The following is a 14156-nucleotide window of genomic DNA, read 5'->3' as shown; positions in this document are numbered from 1 at the left end:
TGAGCCACCGCACCCAGCCTAAAACAGTTTAACACCAGTGAAGAAGCAGATAAACAAGTCTCTGAATGGAGAGCAGCCCAGGTATAAACTACCCTTCTCCCAGTTGCTCAAGGGCATCAGACCACTGATAGACATTGGCAGTAACACCCTCACATCTGAGTGGCCATAAGTAGAAAGGAGCAGTAAGTTTTTGTCCTTCCCAGTCTCTGAGTCAGGTAATCAACAATCTCTAACAAGTGATGAAATGCACTATAGATGTCCAACTTAAAGACTGTGGTAAAAATATCCCATTTCTCCATTTGTAGCATGCTCATCTTTTATCTTTATATTTAAGCTATTTTCCATTTTTAAAAATCCATACATGCTTCCTGTGATTGAATAGTTTTAATGGTTTTTCTTCTCATAAAACCAAGGGCACGCCAGGTGTGGTGGCTCATGTGTGTAATCCCAGCACTTTGGGAGGCTGAGGTGGGATGATCCCTCAAGGTTAGGAGTTTGAGATCAGCCCCAGTAACATACCAAGACTCTGTCTCTACAGGAAACAAACAAACAAAAATTAGCCAGGCGTGGTGGCATGTGCCTGTGGTCCCAACTACTTAGGAGTCTAAAGTGGGAGGATTGCTTACGCCCAGGAGGTCGAGGCTGCAGTGAGCCACTATGGCACCACTGCACTCCAGCCTGGGTGACAGAGGGAGACCCTATCTCAATCAATCAATCAATCAAAATTTTTAAAAAATAACAATAAAATCAAGGGCAATTTTTAGCCTTTTATGAAAGTTGCCGTTTCCCTAGAGCAATCCATAGTTTACAAAGGGATAAAATCATTCTTAGGAAGGACACTGTTAATGACATTCCTTTTAAGGTAAGCACCTTGTTTCAATATATTTCCTGTTTAGTGTTTTTAAAATGACTTTGAGAACTATTTATAAGATGAGGAAGTCCTTTGTCTCTCTAGGGAAGATTTTCTGATTTAACTGGTTTATCCTGCCCAAGATGTTCATATAGGTCTTAGTCTGTTACAGCAGATATACCAAAATACCATAAACTGGATGGCTTATCAACAAATTTATTTCTCACAGTTCTTCAGACTGGAGTGCCCAAAATCAGGGTGTGGCCAGATATGGTGTCTGATGAGGGCCCACTTCCTAGACTGCTATGTGTTCACTGTAACCTCATGTGGCGGGAGGGCAAGTTGGCTCTGTGGGGTCTCTTCTATGAGGGCACTAACTGCAATCACCAGGGCTCTGCCCTCAGAACTAATCACCTCCCAAAGGCACCACCACCTAAAACCATCACCTTCGGGGTCAGGACTTCAACATAAGAATCCTGAAGGGAGGTAAACATTCAGACCATAGCAATATTGCAATTTATTAAACATTTGTATAGTGTTCCACTTTATACTAAAAGGAAGTGCTTCAGAATGCAGAGAGAACAGGAGGAACATACCTATCCAGTTCCCACACACACACCCCCGCCCCTCTCCTCTCTTGACTCCTTATCAGGGCACTCATCTACTAAGGAGAAAAGAAATAAGTGTGGTCAGAGTAAATAGGGGTACCTTAGTCCTCAAAGAAAGAATGTGGAAGCAAGCACACACTCTTATGTAATTTGTGATTCAGGTCATGAGTGTCCAGAGCCACCTCCTATTGGTTAAGTATGGCAAGAACAGTCACATAACTGAGACTAGGGAGAGAAGAGCTGAGGGTGGGACATGCTCATGCAACCAGCTCCATCCCTCTATAATTAAGTTGGGACTTGGGGTAGAAGTAGGTTAAAAGTGAAGGTAGCAGCTTGGAGTGAGTGAGTGATATTATACAAGCAGAGATGAGGAAACAAATGAGAAATAGCAGAATCAAGTGTCCTGGGAATGAGAATCTCCTGATTAGAGTCTCCCATGCTGAGCATTTGGGGTAGGTGGAGTTGGTCAAACCAAACCCAGTACTATCTTCTCCTGAGTCCAGGGCTAGTCCCAGCAATACACCTCTGCCTTCCTTGATGGATCATGGCTGTGTGCAGAGGGTCACAGAGAGATCTACAGTGCCTCATACTTGTCCTCAGTATTAATAACTACTAGCAGATGAATACATGTGGAGCCAAAAGAGCCCCGAAGCATGTGTGGAAATGGTGAATGGGAAACAACTGTCTGCACAGCCAAATACGAAAGCTATGGGTAGAGGAGAAAAACGTGAGGAGAAAGAGGGAATGTAAAAGGAGGAGAGAAACACATGGAGGACATAAAATACTCCATTTTACACACACCCACACACGGAAAACAAACAAGCCAGTGCAAAAAAGAAGCGACTTTGTTCGTAAGCAAAGCTAAATCATATTCTTAGAAAACCTAATAGGTAAAAGTTAATAGGACCTTTCCATCACTCTTTTATACTTAACTTTTTAAATGAAAATACACAATGTTGATAAGGTTATAGTAAAACTGGTAAACTCATAAACCCCTTGTAAATGTAAATTATCCCTTGTCAGGCCTCTGAGCCCAAGCTAAGCCATCATATCCCCTGTGACCTGCATGTACACATCCAGATGGCCTGAAGGAAGTGAAGAATCACAAAAGAAGAGAAAATGGCCGGTTCCCGCCTTAACTGATGACATTCCACCATTGTGATTTGTTTCTGCCCTATCTTAACTGAGCGATTAACCTTGTGAAATTCCTTCTCCTGGCTCAGAAGCTCCCCCACTGAGCACCTTGTGACCCCCACCCCTGCCCGTAAGAGAAAACCCCCTTTAACTGTAATTTTCCACTACCCACCCAAATCCTATAAAAGGGCCCCAACCCCTATCTCCCTTCGCTGACTCTTTTCGGACTCAGCCCACCTGCACCCAGGTGATTAAAAAGCTCTATTGCTCACACAAAGCCTGTTTGGTGGTCTCTTCACATGGACACACGTGACATCCCTTTCACTGAATATCAATTTATCATAAAATAAGAATCAAACGCTATAAAAATCATCATAGCCTTTCACCCAATGTTACTTCTGGGCTCTTAACCTTAGGGGAATAGATCAAAAGAAAAACTGTATGTATAAAAATATTCACTTTGGGAGGCCGAGGTGGGCAGATCACTTGAGGTCAGGAGTTCGAGACCAGCCTGACCAACATGATGAAACCCCGCCTCTATTAAAAATGCAAAAAATAGCCGGGCATAGTGGTGCACGTCTGTAATCCCAGCTACTCAGGACGCTGAGGCAGGAGAATCGCTTGAACCCAGAAGGCAGAGGCTGCAGTGAGCTGAGATCGCACCAAAGCACTCCAGCCTGGGCAACAAGAAGGAGACTCCATCTCAAAAAGAAAAAGAAAACGAAAAAGAAAAAAAATTCACTAGAACATTATTTCTAATAGCAAAAAGAACTAGGGACAAACTAAATGTCCAAAAAACAGAAGAACAATTGAGTTAAGGCACTGCAACCCAGCAGGTCATAGTGGTTCATACCTGTAATACCAACACTTTGGGAGGCCGAGTTAGGAGGATGGCTTTAGCTTAGGAGTTCAAAACTAGCTTGGGCAACATAGTAAGACCCTGTCTCTACCAAAAAAAAAAAAAAAAAGTTTTAATTAACCAGACATGATGACATGTAATGTGTAGTCCTAGCTACTCAGGAGGCTGAAGCAGGAGGACTGCTTAAGCCCAGGAGTTCAAGTTTGCAGTGAGCTGTGACTGTGTCACTGCACTCCAGCCTGGGCAACAGAGTAAGACCCTACCTCAAAAAAAGAAAAAAAAAAGTATGACATACTTATTGTGGTGTTTTGTATGTATTAATTTTCATCCACCCACTCCTGGTTCATAATGCCCATAGCCTTTGTTACAGCCTGATGTTATAATATCGGGTGTTTTAGGCTTCAGGACCAGGACTAGTCTCAGGAAACTCTCTCTCTCCTGCCTTCCTTTCACCTGCCCTAAGGCAGGACTCTCCCCTCCACCACTCCCCACCACCACCCCCCTGCCCAACACCCACCTTTCTGATTGCAGATCTTAAGACCCTCCCCTAAGAGGGTCCTGCCTCATACCCTGGAGGGAAGGAATGCCCCGCCTCATACCCTGGAGGGAAGGAATGCTTCCATAAAAATCCCAGGAGACTGGGTTGGGGAAGCTTCCTCATAGCTGAACAGGTGGAGGTTCCTGGAGGGTGGTGAATCCAAAGAGGGCATGGAAGCTTCACGTCCCTTCCCTCATACCTCACTCTATGCACCTCTTCATCTGTTTCCTCTGAAATATCCTTTATAATAGGCCAGTAAACATGTTTCCCTGAGTTCTGTGAGCCACCCCAGCAAATTAATCAAACCTAAAGAGGTACCGTGGGAACCCCAACTTGAAGACAGTTGGTCAGAAGTTCCAGAGGTCTGGACTTGCACCTGTTATCTGGGGGTGTGGAGGGTAGTCTTGGGGACTATGCCCCCCAACCTGTGGGATCTGACACTGTCTCTGGATAGATAGTGTCAGAACTGAATTAAAGGACACCCAGCTGGTGTCTGCTACTTGGTGCGTGAAGAATTCCCACACATTTGGTAACAGAAGTGTTTTTGTGTGTTGATTATTGTTGCAGTGTGACAGAGAGGGAAAACACAGTTTGGACAGAGTTTTTCCTCACACACTTACTAATTTAAAATAATAAAAACAAAAAGACACTGCCATCCAGTGGAATCCTATGGAGTCATTAGAAATTATAAGTTTACATAGCAACATGAAAAAATGTTTACAATAATATAATTTCTAAAATTTATCTAATATCTCTAGATCACAATTACTACTGGGTAAAATATGCATACCTATAACAAAGGCCAAGAGGGAATGGGGGAGAAGAGACAGTTGGTACATTAGGAACTGTAGAATTATGGATGATATTTCTTTCAAAATTTTTCTTCACTGGTTTGTTGTCCATTAAAAAAATTATGGTCCGGCATGGTGGGTCACACCTATAATCCTAGCACTCTAAGAGGCTAAGGCAGGAGGATGACTTGAGGCCAGTAGATTGAGATCATCCTACATAGCAAGACCCCATCTCTACAAAAAAGAAAAAAAGAAAGAAAAAATAAGAAACTGGATGGATGTGGTGGCTCATGACTGTAGTACCAACTACTCAGGAGGCTGAGACAGGAAGATTGCTTGAGCCCAGGAATTAGAGATTATAGTGAGCTATGATCATGCCACTGCACTCCACCCTAGGCAACAAAGGGAGACCCCATCTCTAAAAATAAAATAAAAACACATTATGGATTTGGTAAGACTAGTGGAAAACGCAGAAACAATAAACAATAAATAAAATGAAAGGGTGGAATCTTTTAAAACACCTTTTAAACTATTAATAAAACCTTTTCTCTTCGTCTTCATATGTTAGTAGGACTTCACAGCAGTCCCATGCTTTTGCCTGGAAACACAGATCATCAGTCTATTTTTAAGGGATTCTTCTTAGGACCAAAACCTAGAACCACTAACCTGGCCCCCGATCTACCCTCTCTTGCCCCCAGTGAATCACTGTGACCTCAAACGCCACAGCCTTCCCCTAGCTGTCCAGGCCTGGCCTGCCCTTCACAGATACAAAAGAATCAAATGGAAATAAAAGGCGTCAGCACCCTGAGCTCCCTGCTGCCAGAAGTTGAGATTTCCCAGTCTACCTCAAGCTATGATTAACAGGAGGCAATGCTAAATGCTAAAAACAACAAAAGAGCTTCAAGGAAACTGTGCTAAAATACTTCCCCTAGTTTTAACTACATACATATCCTTTTCTACTCACTCCACCCCATTCTCCTATGGTACTCCAAAACTATTGTGAAGCCACCAGGTTGCAGAAAGAAACTAACAGCTACAGCTTAATGTTCAGAGGTTGATGGAGACCACATAGTGGGCCAACACAGATCACTCTTGAGAAACAAAAAAGCTGTTTTTAGAACCAGAAGGAAATTAGATAATCCTAGCCCACATTACTTAATGGTTTTAAGACTGGAAATTCTGTGTGTGTGGGTGTGTGTGTGTGCGCGCGCGCGCGCGCCCGTGCACGCGCACAAGCTCATTTTGAGGGAGTAATAGTGCAAATAAAGTAAAAGCAGCTACCAGCCTCTCCAAAGATCATCTACAAGACCTCCCCCAGTACAGCCTGGTCTGAGGCACAGTGGCAAGTGCTGGTTCTGGAAGGTTTAAGTTGAGCACTGTAATTCTCTCCTATCTTCAGGAAACTTCCTTCTTCAAAGAGCATTCCTGAGAATTGCCATAATATACTCAGTGATCACTCACCCATGTAGGAAGGATTCTCCAGAAAACCCACCCTACTGCCTTGCCCTTCCCTTCCCTGCCAATTTGCAATCCCTTTTGGAACCACCATAATACTCAGGCAGCAGAGCTTTAGTCATGTGTCTGTACTTTTGTTTCTCGCTGTAAGGGACCTACCTTCATAAGAGGCAATGCAATGTCTTCTGTCACAAGAGTTATTCCAGGAATTTCCTATAGTGGGGAAAAAACACACACACAGCTGCTCAGTGTATGAACTACCACCAGCTCAAGCTTTCAGGGAGTGTTTTCTGCACAGACAGAAGCTGAGGGCAGCTTCCAGTTTCTAACTTCTACTTTAAATAAACCTTGGAGGACATAAATAACAGTGAATATAGCTTATCTCTTGCCTCAGGAAGGGACATATTCTTTAAAGTCACAATTATAATAAGTGACAGGGTCTCTAAATTAAAGGAAAAGACTATTACAAAGAAATAGAGAGCAAATAGGGTTTTTTATACATTTCTATTAAAGAACAAATGAGGCAAATTATGTTTGCACCAAATGTAATGATAAAGGGGAAATGTTTCATTATCAATACTCCTTCCTCTCTCTTCTTTCACTTAAATGTATTATAGTTGGCTCCTACCTCACCAGAAGGAACCAAGACTAACGGGATTCTTGCATGACTTGACTGGATAATTTTTCTGTACCTCATTGTCCTCTGTAATTGCAGAGGTAGGAACCCCCCATAAAAAAGTTTCTGCAGCAGCCAGGCACAGTGGCTCGTGCCTGTAATCCCAGAACTTTGGGAGGCCAAGGCTGGCAGATCACTTTAGATCAAGAGTTTGAGACCGGCCTGGCCAACGTGGTGAAACCCCGCTCTACTAAAAAAAAAAAAAAAAAAAAAATTAGCCAGGCATGGTGGCGGGTGCCTGTATTTCCAGCTACTCAGGAGGCTGAGGCAGAGAATCACTTGAACCTGGGAGATGGAGGTTGCAGTGAGCTGAGATTGCACCATTGCACTCCAGACTGGATGACAGAGCAAGACTCCGTCTCCAAAGAAAAAAAAGTTTCTGCAGTGCTATCATCATGGCAAATCTGAAAGGTGAACAATTCATTTCAAGAAGCGCAAATGATAGCATTCTGCTAACTAGTGAGCATTAAAACAGAAATTTAATAAAAGGATAAACTTTCAAGATTGCCTTTTATTCACTATTATTTTGAAAAGTGTTATCTGTATGTTAATTATGTAATTAGCCTCTCATCTGGTCAAATCAGCTTTCATTTCCTTAAAAAAAGATAGATAAGTGTATAAGAAAATATTTTAGGAGATGCAATATAGAAATAAAAATTGATACTTGTCTATAATTTAAATGACCGAGATTTTACTGATATAGAATATTCCTGTAAAAAAGGGTATCATAGTGACAGAGAAATAAATTTTCAGAACATGCAAACAACTAAGTTCTTCATTGTGACAGTTGAAAGCCGTGATAAGAATCTATTGTGTGCTTCATTTATCACTACAGAGGATACTTCAAAAAATATTAAAATTTCATTACAGTTTTGGTTATAAATAGCATTTTAAAAAAGGTATAGTTGTTTGCAAAACATAATTCAGGATTATCTATGCGTAAGGGCATCACATTTTCTATTAACTTAAAAAATCCAAGTCAGTTGTCTCCTACAAAAATGTGAAATCCATGTTTTCTCCTGTGGAAACTTTTTATTAAGGCTGTAGCATTAAGAACATTTGCAGATTAGAGAAAAATAAATGATTTACATCACAGCTAATGATAAGCATAGACTCATAGATTTTCAAGATTAGAAGAGACCTTTTAGGTAACCTAGTCCAACCACAAGAAGTTTAAAGCAACATGGCAAACCCCAAGATTAGTTCAGTACAGAGAGGTTATAACCACAGGTTTCTTTATATCGCTCTTCTTGGACTTCCTGATGTCACCCTGTGGGTGTCCACAATAGCTGCTCCGCCCTGCACAATCTTGAGAAGTGCAAAAGGGAAGCGTTACCCTCAGGGTGATATTCTCACACCACATCCAATTAACATGTGGCTCAGTCTTTTAACACAACCCTGGGAACCAGTGGTCCCAGCTGCCTCCTGGACACTTTGAACACAGGACATAACAGCAGGGGATTGCTAAGGGAGGGAGCGGAGATGTGCATTTCCTGACTCTGGGGTGGTGTAACCTGCAGACTTCCTGCCATATGACCACAGGGTCTGCATGTCTATTCACATGTGTTTTGAAAGAAAAACGTGGGCGCCTAGAGAGGGAACAAGTTCAGGCCTTTCTTTCCCTTAAATTCTAAGGTGGGGCATAAAAATCTAATAACCACGACAGTAAAAGACAAAGAAAAGGCCTTTAGGAAAGCACTGCCACTGTGCATACCAAAAATTTAGAAATTAATCAAACACACTTGATGCATCTTTTTTAAGGACTATATTTAGACAGGGTCTAAACATAAAGTGTCACCATTTACCCTAGTACATATTTTCCTATGACTGTGTTATTTAAATTCAATTTATTTTTCTAAATACCTTTTTGATATAAACTTCTGCCTCAAAAGCAAGCATGTAGTTCTAATATCTAAATAAGAAACATGAGGCAGAACTTTTTCAGGCACAGCCTATGTATGGTTTTCACTTGCTGGGCCAGCAAAGCTCTGTCTACTGTACCATATTCAAGAGAAAATGAGCAGTGTTTTAGCTCAGCACATCCTAATTTAAAAGCAGGGAGTCAGAACCGACAGGGAGAAAAAGTAAGTTGGGGTGAATGTGCCTAAGATTGCTGACTTTTACTGATCCTGAAGCTCTGGAGTTATTACAGACTTTTTAATGGGGCTGGAAAAAGGGGTCATGAAGGTCCTTATCTATCAAGTATGATAGCAGCAATCCACCCATTCCTCACTTATATAAACCTAGTACATAATTTAATCCAGTCTAGTCACTTAGAAAATAAAAATACCATGATAGAGGTTTAGTTCTGCCTGATAATAGGAAGAATAATAAATACCCTGTGTACCTGCTGCTTTGGTTTTACTGTTTTTATACAAATACTTTTGGCCAATAGCAGGGATTTGCTATTACTTTTCTGCCAAAAAAAAAAAAATCCAACTGAGTTCTTTATCAGTCAAAACAGCAGTGAAATCACGACCTTGATGGCTATAAGAGGGGTGTCCAACAACTGACCCACAACTGTGAATTGATTTTATTTGCATACAGCACAGTGTTAACTTACTGTATTCCAAGTGAGCACTGAGGAATGTGGCAATAGTTTGTCCATGTTACTTGTCTCTGAATATACACTCCAGTATGAAGAAGCTGAGTAGATTTTTTTAAAACGGGGAAAAAAAGATGTGGTTTAATAAGATGATGACAGCATTGTAATTCAACCAAAACAAGCAAACCAACAAAGTTTTCATTGTCTTATCCCTCATCCTCAAAACGGCAACCATTATGATTTTATCTACTGACTAAAACGTTCAGGTTCTGCTTTTTACAATGAGAACAATAACTTAGTACCATATCTACCCAAATGATATTATATCACTTCATACGACACCAGCCAACACAAAACTGGGCTAAGAAAGTTACATCTTACTGGAAAAAAAAATCACTAATAAGGTTATAGAATCAAGATCCTATCTTGTATCTCATCAATCTCTGTACAGCCATAGCTTCTCAGAAAACCACAAGAGAATGAAATTTAATTAGCTGCTGACTCCGATAGAGGTTTTTTTTTTTTAAAATGTGCTCCAAAGCAGCGTTTGGACAGGTTAAGGCATTCATTATCAATTTACTGCTTTCCCTCAAGCAAAAAGGTCAAGTATTCAACTTAAGCTGCAACATCAGCAACACTTACCAATTATAAATTCCTGAATGAGGTCAAATGAATGGCAGGCAGAGACATTCTCAGAAATCCATTGAATAATCTTTAAAAAGTCAGACAGAACTCTGTTGGTATTTAAATCTGCTCTGTGCCTCCACTACCAAAGAAGTACAAATATACATGAATCTTTTGCATTCTATACCTATTTTAGAATTGCGTAAGAATAGACTCACTTCTACACTATCTTCAAGATACATAATGCAATTCTGGGTAGGTAAAACAGTATTTTATAAGTGAGATCCTTTTTATACATGTTTTTAATAAATCTCCTTGGCTGGAAACCAAATAAACGTTCTTCAACCTAATGTTTGTGCAAGAATAGGTCATGTTATAGCAAAGCACCAGTGGAAAGAGCTGTGCGATACAGGAAAAAAAGCAAAACAAAACCACTAGGCTTGGGGGCAGCAGAGCTGGGTGTGAATTCCAGCTGGGTCCTGGGTGTGAATACAGACACACCAGTTAACGTCTGTGAGCATCACTGCGCTGCTTCCCGAAGGAGGGATAATCCCTGCTATACCATCAACTCGCTCATCTCCATAATCATCCTCACCTGCTAGAGGAATGTTTGCCATCACAGCACTGGCAGATATCATAAGGCACGCCTAACCATGGTGCACACTTGCACTTCTGCTCCTACCAGTAAGCTGTTTTATTCAAAACCTATTTACGGTATTGTACTTATTTTCAAAATTAGGTAATACAATATTACTACAGACAAGTAAAATGTGGATGCAGAGAGTGTCGTTGGGTCAGTAAAAGTTGAATGCTTTGTAAAGAGTCAAAGGCATGTCTCTAAAACACTAGAAAACTAGGTTTAGGGGGAACAACTAAAAAAGATTGGGTAAAAAATGCCTAGTATACACAGATTGCTTTGTAAGGGTCTTTAAATTACTATATCCTTAGAAATAAAAATTTTTAAAAAGTAACAGGAAGTTAGAGGTAACTCATTACTAGTGCTTTTATGCAAGAAAAATGATGTTGAACTTCAATTAGCAGATGTGCAAAGAAAGGCTTGAGTCAAACCATGGGTGAATAATGTACATTGTTATGTTTCAGGTTAAAATAAAATGTCTAATGTCTCTCTCTTTTTTTTTTTTTTTTTTGTAGTTAACCAGCCACTCATTGATCTTAACCACATCTGATAAGGAGATTTCTCTGACATCACAGGATAGCTGTAAAATAACACAGAACACACGTGGAAGTACTTAATAAACTCTAAAGTGAAATACAAATGTAAGCTGTTTTTATTACAAATGTAATAAATATCTGCCACCAGATTTTAGTCCTTTTGATAATTATAGATCAAATACGGACCAGGAGGAAAAAGTAGTTACTTAAGAAACGCCTTATTTACTGAGCTCTTCATTGAAATGTTACTGACACAGCTAAACTTTTATTCCCAATATGGAAAACGGGGGTACCCAAAAGAACAGAAACACCCTGAGTGTGAGACCTGGTAGGGATCCATAGAAAAGCAGCGCAAAAGATGACGATGTCAGCAGCAAGGCCGTACACCTCAATTAATTGTTACTAAATAAAAATAACTCCTGACCATTTTCATCCACAAAATAAATATGATCAGTGTCGTCTATCTGCCCATTTTAAAACATGAGCTATCTTCTCACCTGGCCTTCCAGGAACTGCGTGCCTTGACCGCAGTAGAGCGCACAGTGCAACGCGGCCATCTTCTCACAGTCTAAGCGAGTGTTCTGCAGAAGCTGTAATAAAGACGACTGGCTGAGCAGTGCTCTATAGAGCTTTCCAGAACAACAATCCAATACCAGGGACCCTGACAATGACTGTAAAGGGCAATGAGGTAGCATATCAATCATTTCATTATTTCCTGGCAAAAAAAAAAAAAAAAAAACACAGTAGATCAGCAAATAAAAGAAACTCCTTTCACCCAAACATAGATATTAAAGTCAAAACAAACTCAAATAGGCCACCTCTACAAGAGAAAAACTATAGCCGTACCTGTCAGAAAGAGATTGTGGCAGATCAGGTCTGGATGTTGAACATTAAGTAGGTGGAAGAAATGACCAGGTAAGTAAACAGCCACATAATAGTCTATAGAAGAGAAAGATTTACATTATCTACATGTGGTAAGAGCTGCACAGGTACAGAACGTCACATTATCCCTGCTTTTCTCTGAATATCTCAAAAGGCAAAAGTTTTACCAATGTAATAAGCTATCTAATGACAGCCCTTTTTTTTTTTGAGACAGGGTCTCCCTCTGTCACCCAGGCTGGAGTTGCGGTGGTGTGATGTCAGCCCACTGCAGCCTCAAACTCCTGGGCTCAAGTGATCCTCCCCACCTCAGCCTCCCAGGTAGCTGGGACTACAGGCCTGTGCCCACAACACCCCACTAATATTTTCTATTTTTATAGAGATGGAGTCTCACCATGTTGCCCAGGCTGGTCTTGAACTCCTGGGCTGAAGCAATCCTCCTGCCTCGGCCTCCCAAAGTGCTGGGATTACAGGCATGTTGCCCAGGCTGGTCTTGAACTCCTGGGCTTGAGCAATCCTCCTGCCTTAGCCTCCCCAAGTGCTGGGATTACAAGCATGAGCCACCATGCCCAGCCACATTTCTCTTACTAGGTAAACCTCATTTATTTCCATCTTTGGCTAATTTTCTTCAGATATTTAGCTATGGTTATCTTAATTTATACCTGCAGTTTTGTTTCTAAGTGATTTGTGGCTTTATGTGAATCTAAATGATCTCAGAGCAAATTAGAATAAAAAATACCAAGCAACACGAATTATTCCTTCATCTGATAGGCTGGAAACAGCTTATATTGGGAATTTTCTTCATAATTTCTGCCAGTTTGGGGAAGCTCTAAAATTTTGTTGCCCATGTTCGTCCACTGATCATCATTATCATCATCACAGAAGCATTTTGTTTAGAGAACCTTTAAATCGACATTCATCAGAACAATCTCTGCAGACACACTAACACTTTGTGAAGTACTAATTTATTTCCTTGCATATCAAGCTGACTAGAATTCACACCTTCAGTCCCTGCACTAGATATTTTTGTATCAAGAACATTTGTACTCAGATGGAGACAAGGTATAAAAAATAGGTTTCTGGAGAATGGAGGGTGGAAGTAGCCCTTGCCAATACTTTTTCTAGGATCTTAGAAAACAGAAATTCACACAGTAGTAATTTTATATAGATGAAACATTTAGATTATAAGTGAGCCAGCTAGACTCCTTTTCCTAAGAAATGAAGGAACACATGCTAATCATTTGCATAGAAGGCATTCTGTGGAAAGGAAAGAGAATATAGAACTCAAACCAGTTGACTTAGAAGTGTCCTTTCTGTCAACGTGGATTAAATGATGCTAAAGTGCTTAGCACAAATGGTTGCAATCGTCTTATTATAGCAACACTTTACTAGAAAAACACAAACAACAATACAGTGGGACATAATGGAAAGGGTATCGGCATCAAATGACCTAGTTACCTCCCAGCTGTACCACTTAACGAGTTAATTAGGATGGCACTATGTCTGTGGGGAGGTGGCATTTGAAAATATATGACAGTGATTTGGGTTGTCACATCATGAGGTAGGGAGAGGGAGATTCCTATTTGGCATTTGGTGAGTGGGCTCTAGGGATGGATGTTCAGTCCCTCAATGAGCAGGGAATTTTTGTCTCACCAAAAGGGTCAGTAGTATCTGTGGTAGGCTGAATGATGGCTCCTGAAGATATGCACGTGCTAATCCCCAGAGCCTGTGAATAGGGTAAAAGAGACCTTGCAGATGTGACTAGAATCTTGAGATGGGGAGACTATCCTGGAATATCCAGGTAGACACAGGTAGGCACAAAAGTCCTTATGAGAGCGAGATTTGACTAGAGAAGAGAAGACGACCATATGATGAGGAAAGTAGTTGGAATGAAGTGGCCACAAGCCAAGAAATGCTAGCCTCTAGTCAGGGGTGTCCAATCTTTTGGCTTCCCTGGGCCACATTGGGAAGAAGAAAAATTGCCTTGGGCCACACATAAAATACACTAATAACAGCTGATAAGC

At 40.8% G+C, this 14156-nt stretch overlaps 1 protein-coding gene across 2 annotated transcripts in view; it reads right to left on the bottom strand.

Moving 5' to 3' along the window:
• GSAP (gamma-secretase activating protein) overlaps positions 1–14156 on the bottom strand; it is a 101012-nt gene that overhangs the window by 27385 nt on the left and 59471 nt on the right. The window contains exons 15-19 of one of the 2 annotated variants that reach the window (XM_030825353.1): positions 12100–12192; positions 11751–11968; positions 10099–10222; positions 9475–9557; positions 6395–6448 (exon numbers count right to left, since the gene is read on the bottom strand). In XM_030825353.1, coding sequence (XP_030681213.1) covers positions 6395–6448; positions 9475–9557; positions 10099–10222; positions 11751–11968; positions 12100–12192 — 572 coding nt within the window. The remainder of the gene's footprint in view (positions 1–6394; positions 6449–9474; positions 9558–10098; positions 10223–11750; positions 11969–12099; positions 12193–14156) is intronic. The other variant, XM_030825354.1, reaches the window with a different exon arrangement.

This window comes from Nomascus leucogenys, chromosome 13, assembly GCF_006542625.1.
Source record: "Nomascus leucogenys isolate Asia chromosome 13, Asia_NLE_v1, whole genome shotgun sequence".
In the NCBI taxonomy this organism is placed as follows: Eukaryota; Metazoa; Chordata; class Mammalia; order Primates; family Hylobatidae; genus Nomascus; species Nomascus leucogenys.
Note: the sequence above shows the minus strand (reverse complement) of the source record. Positions and strands in the feature narration are given on the sequence as shown.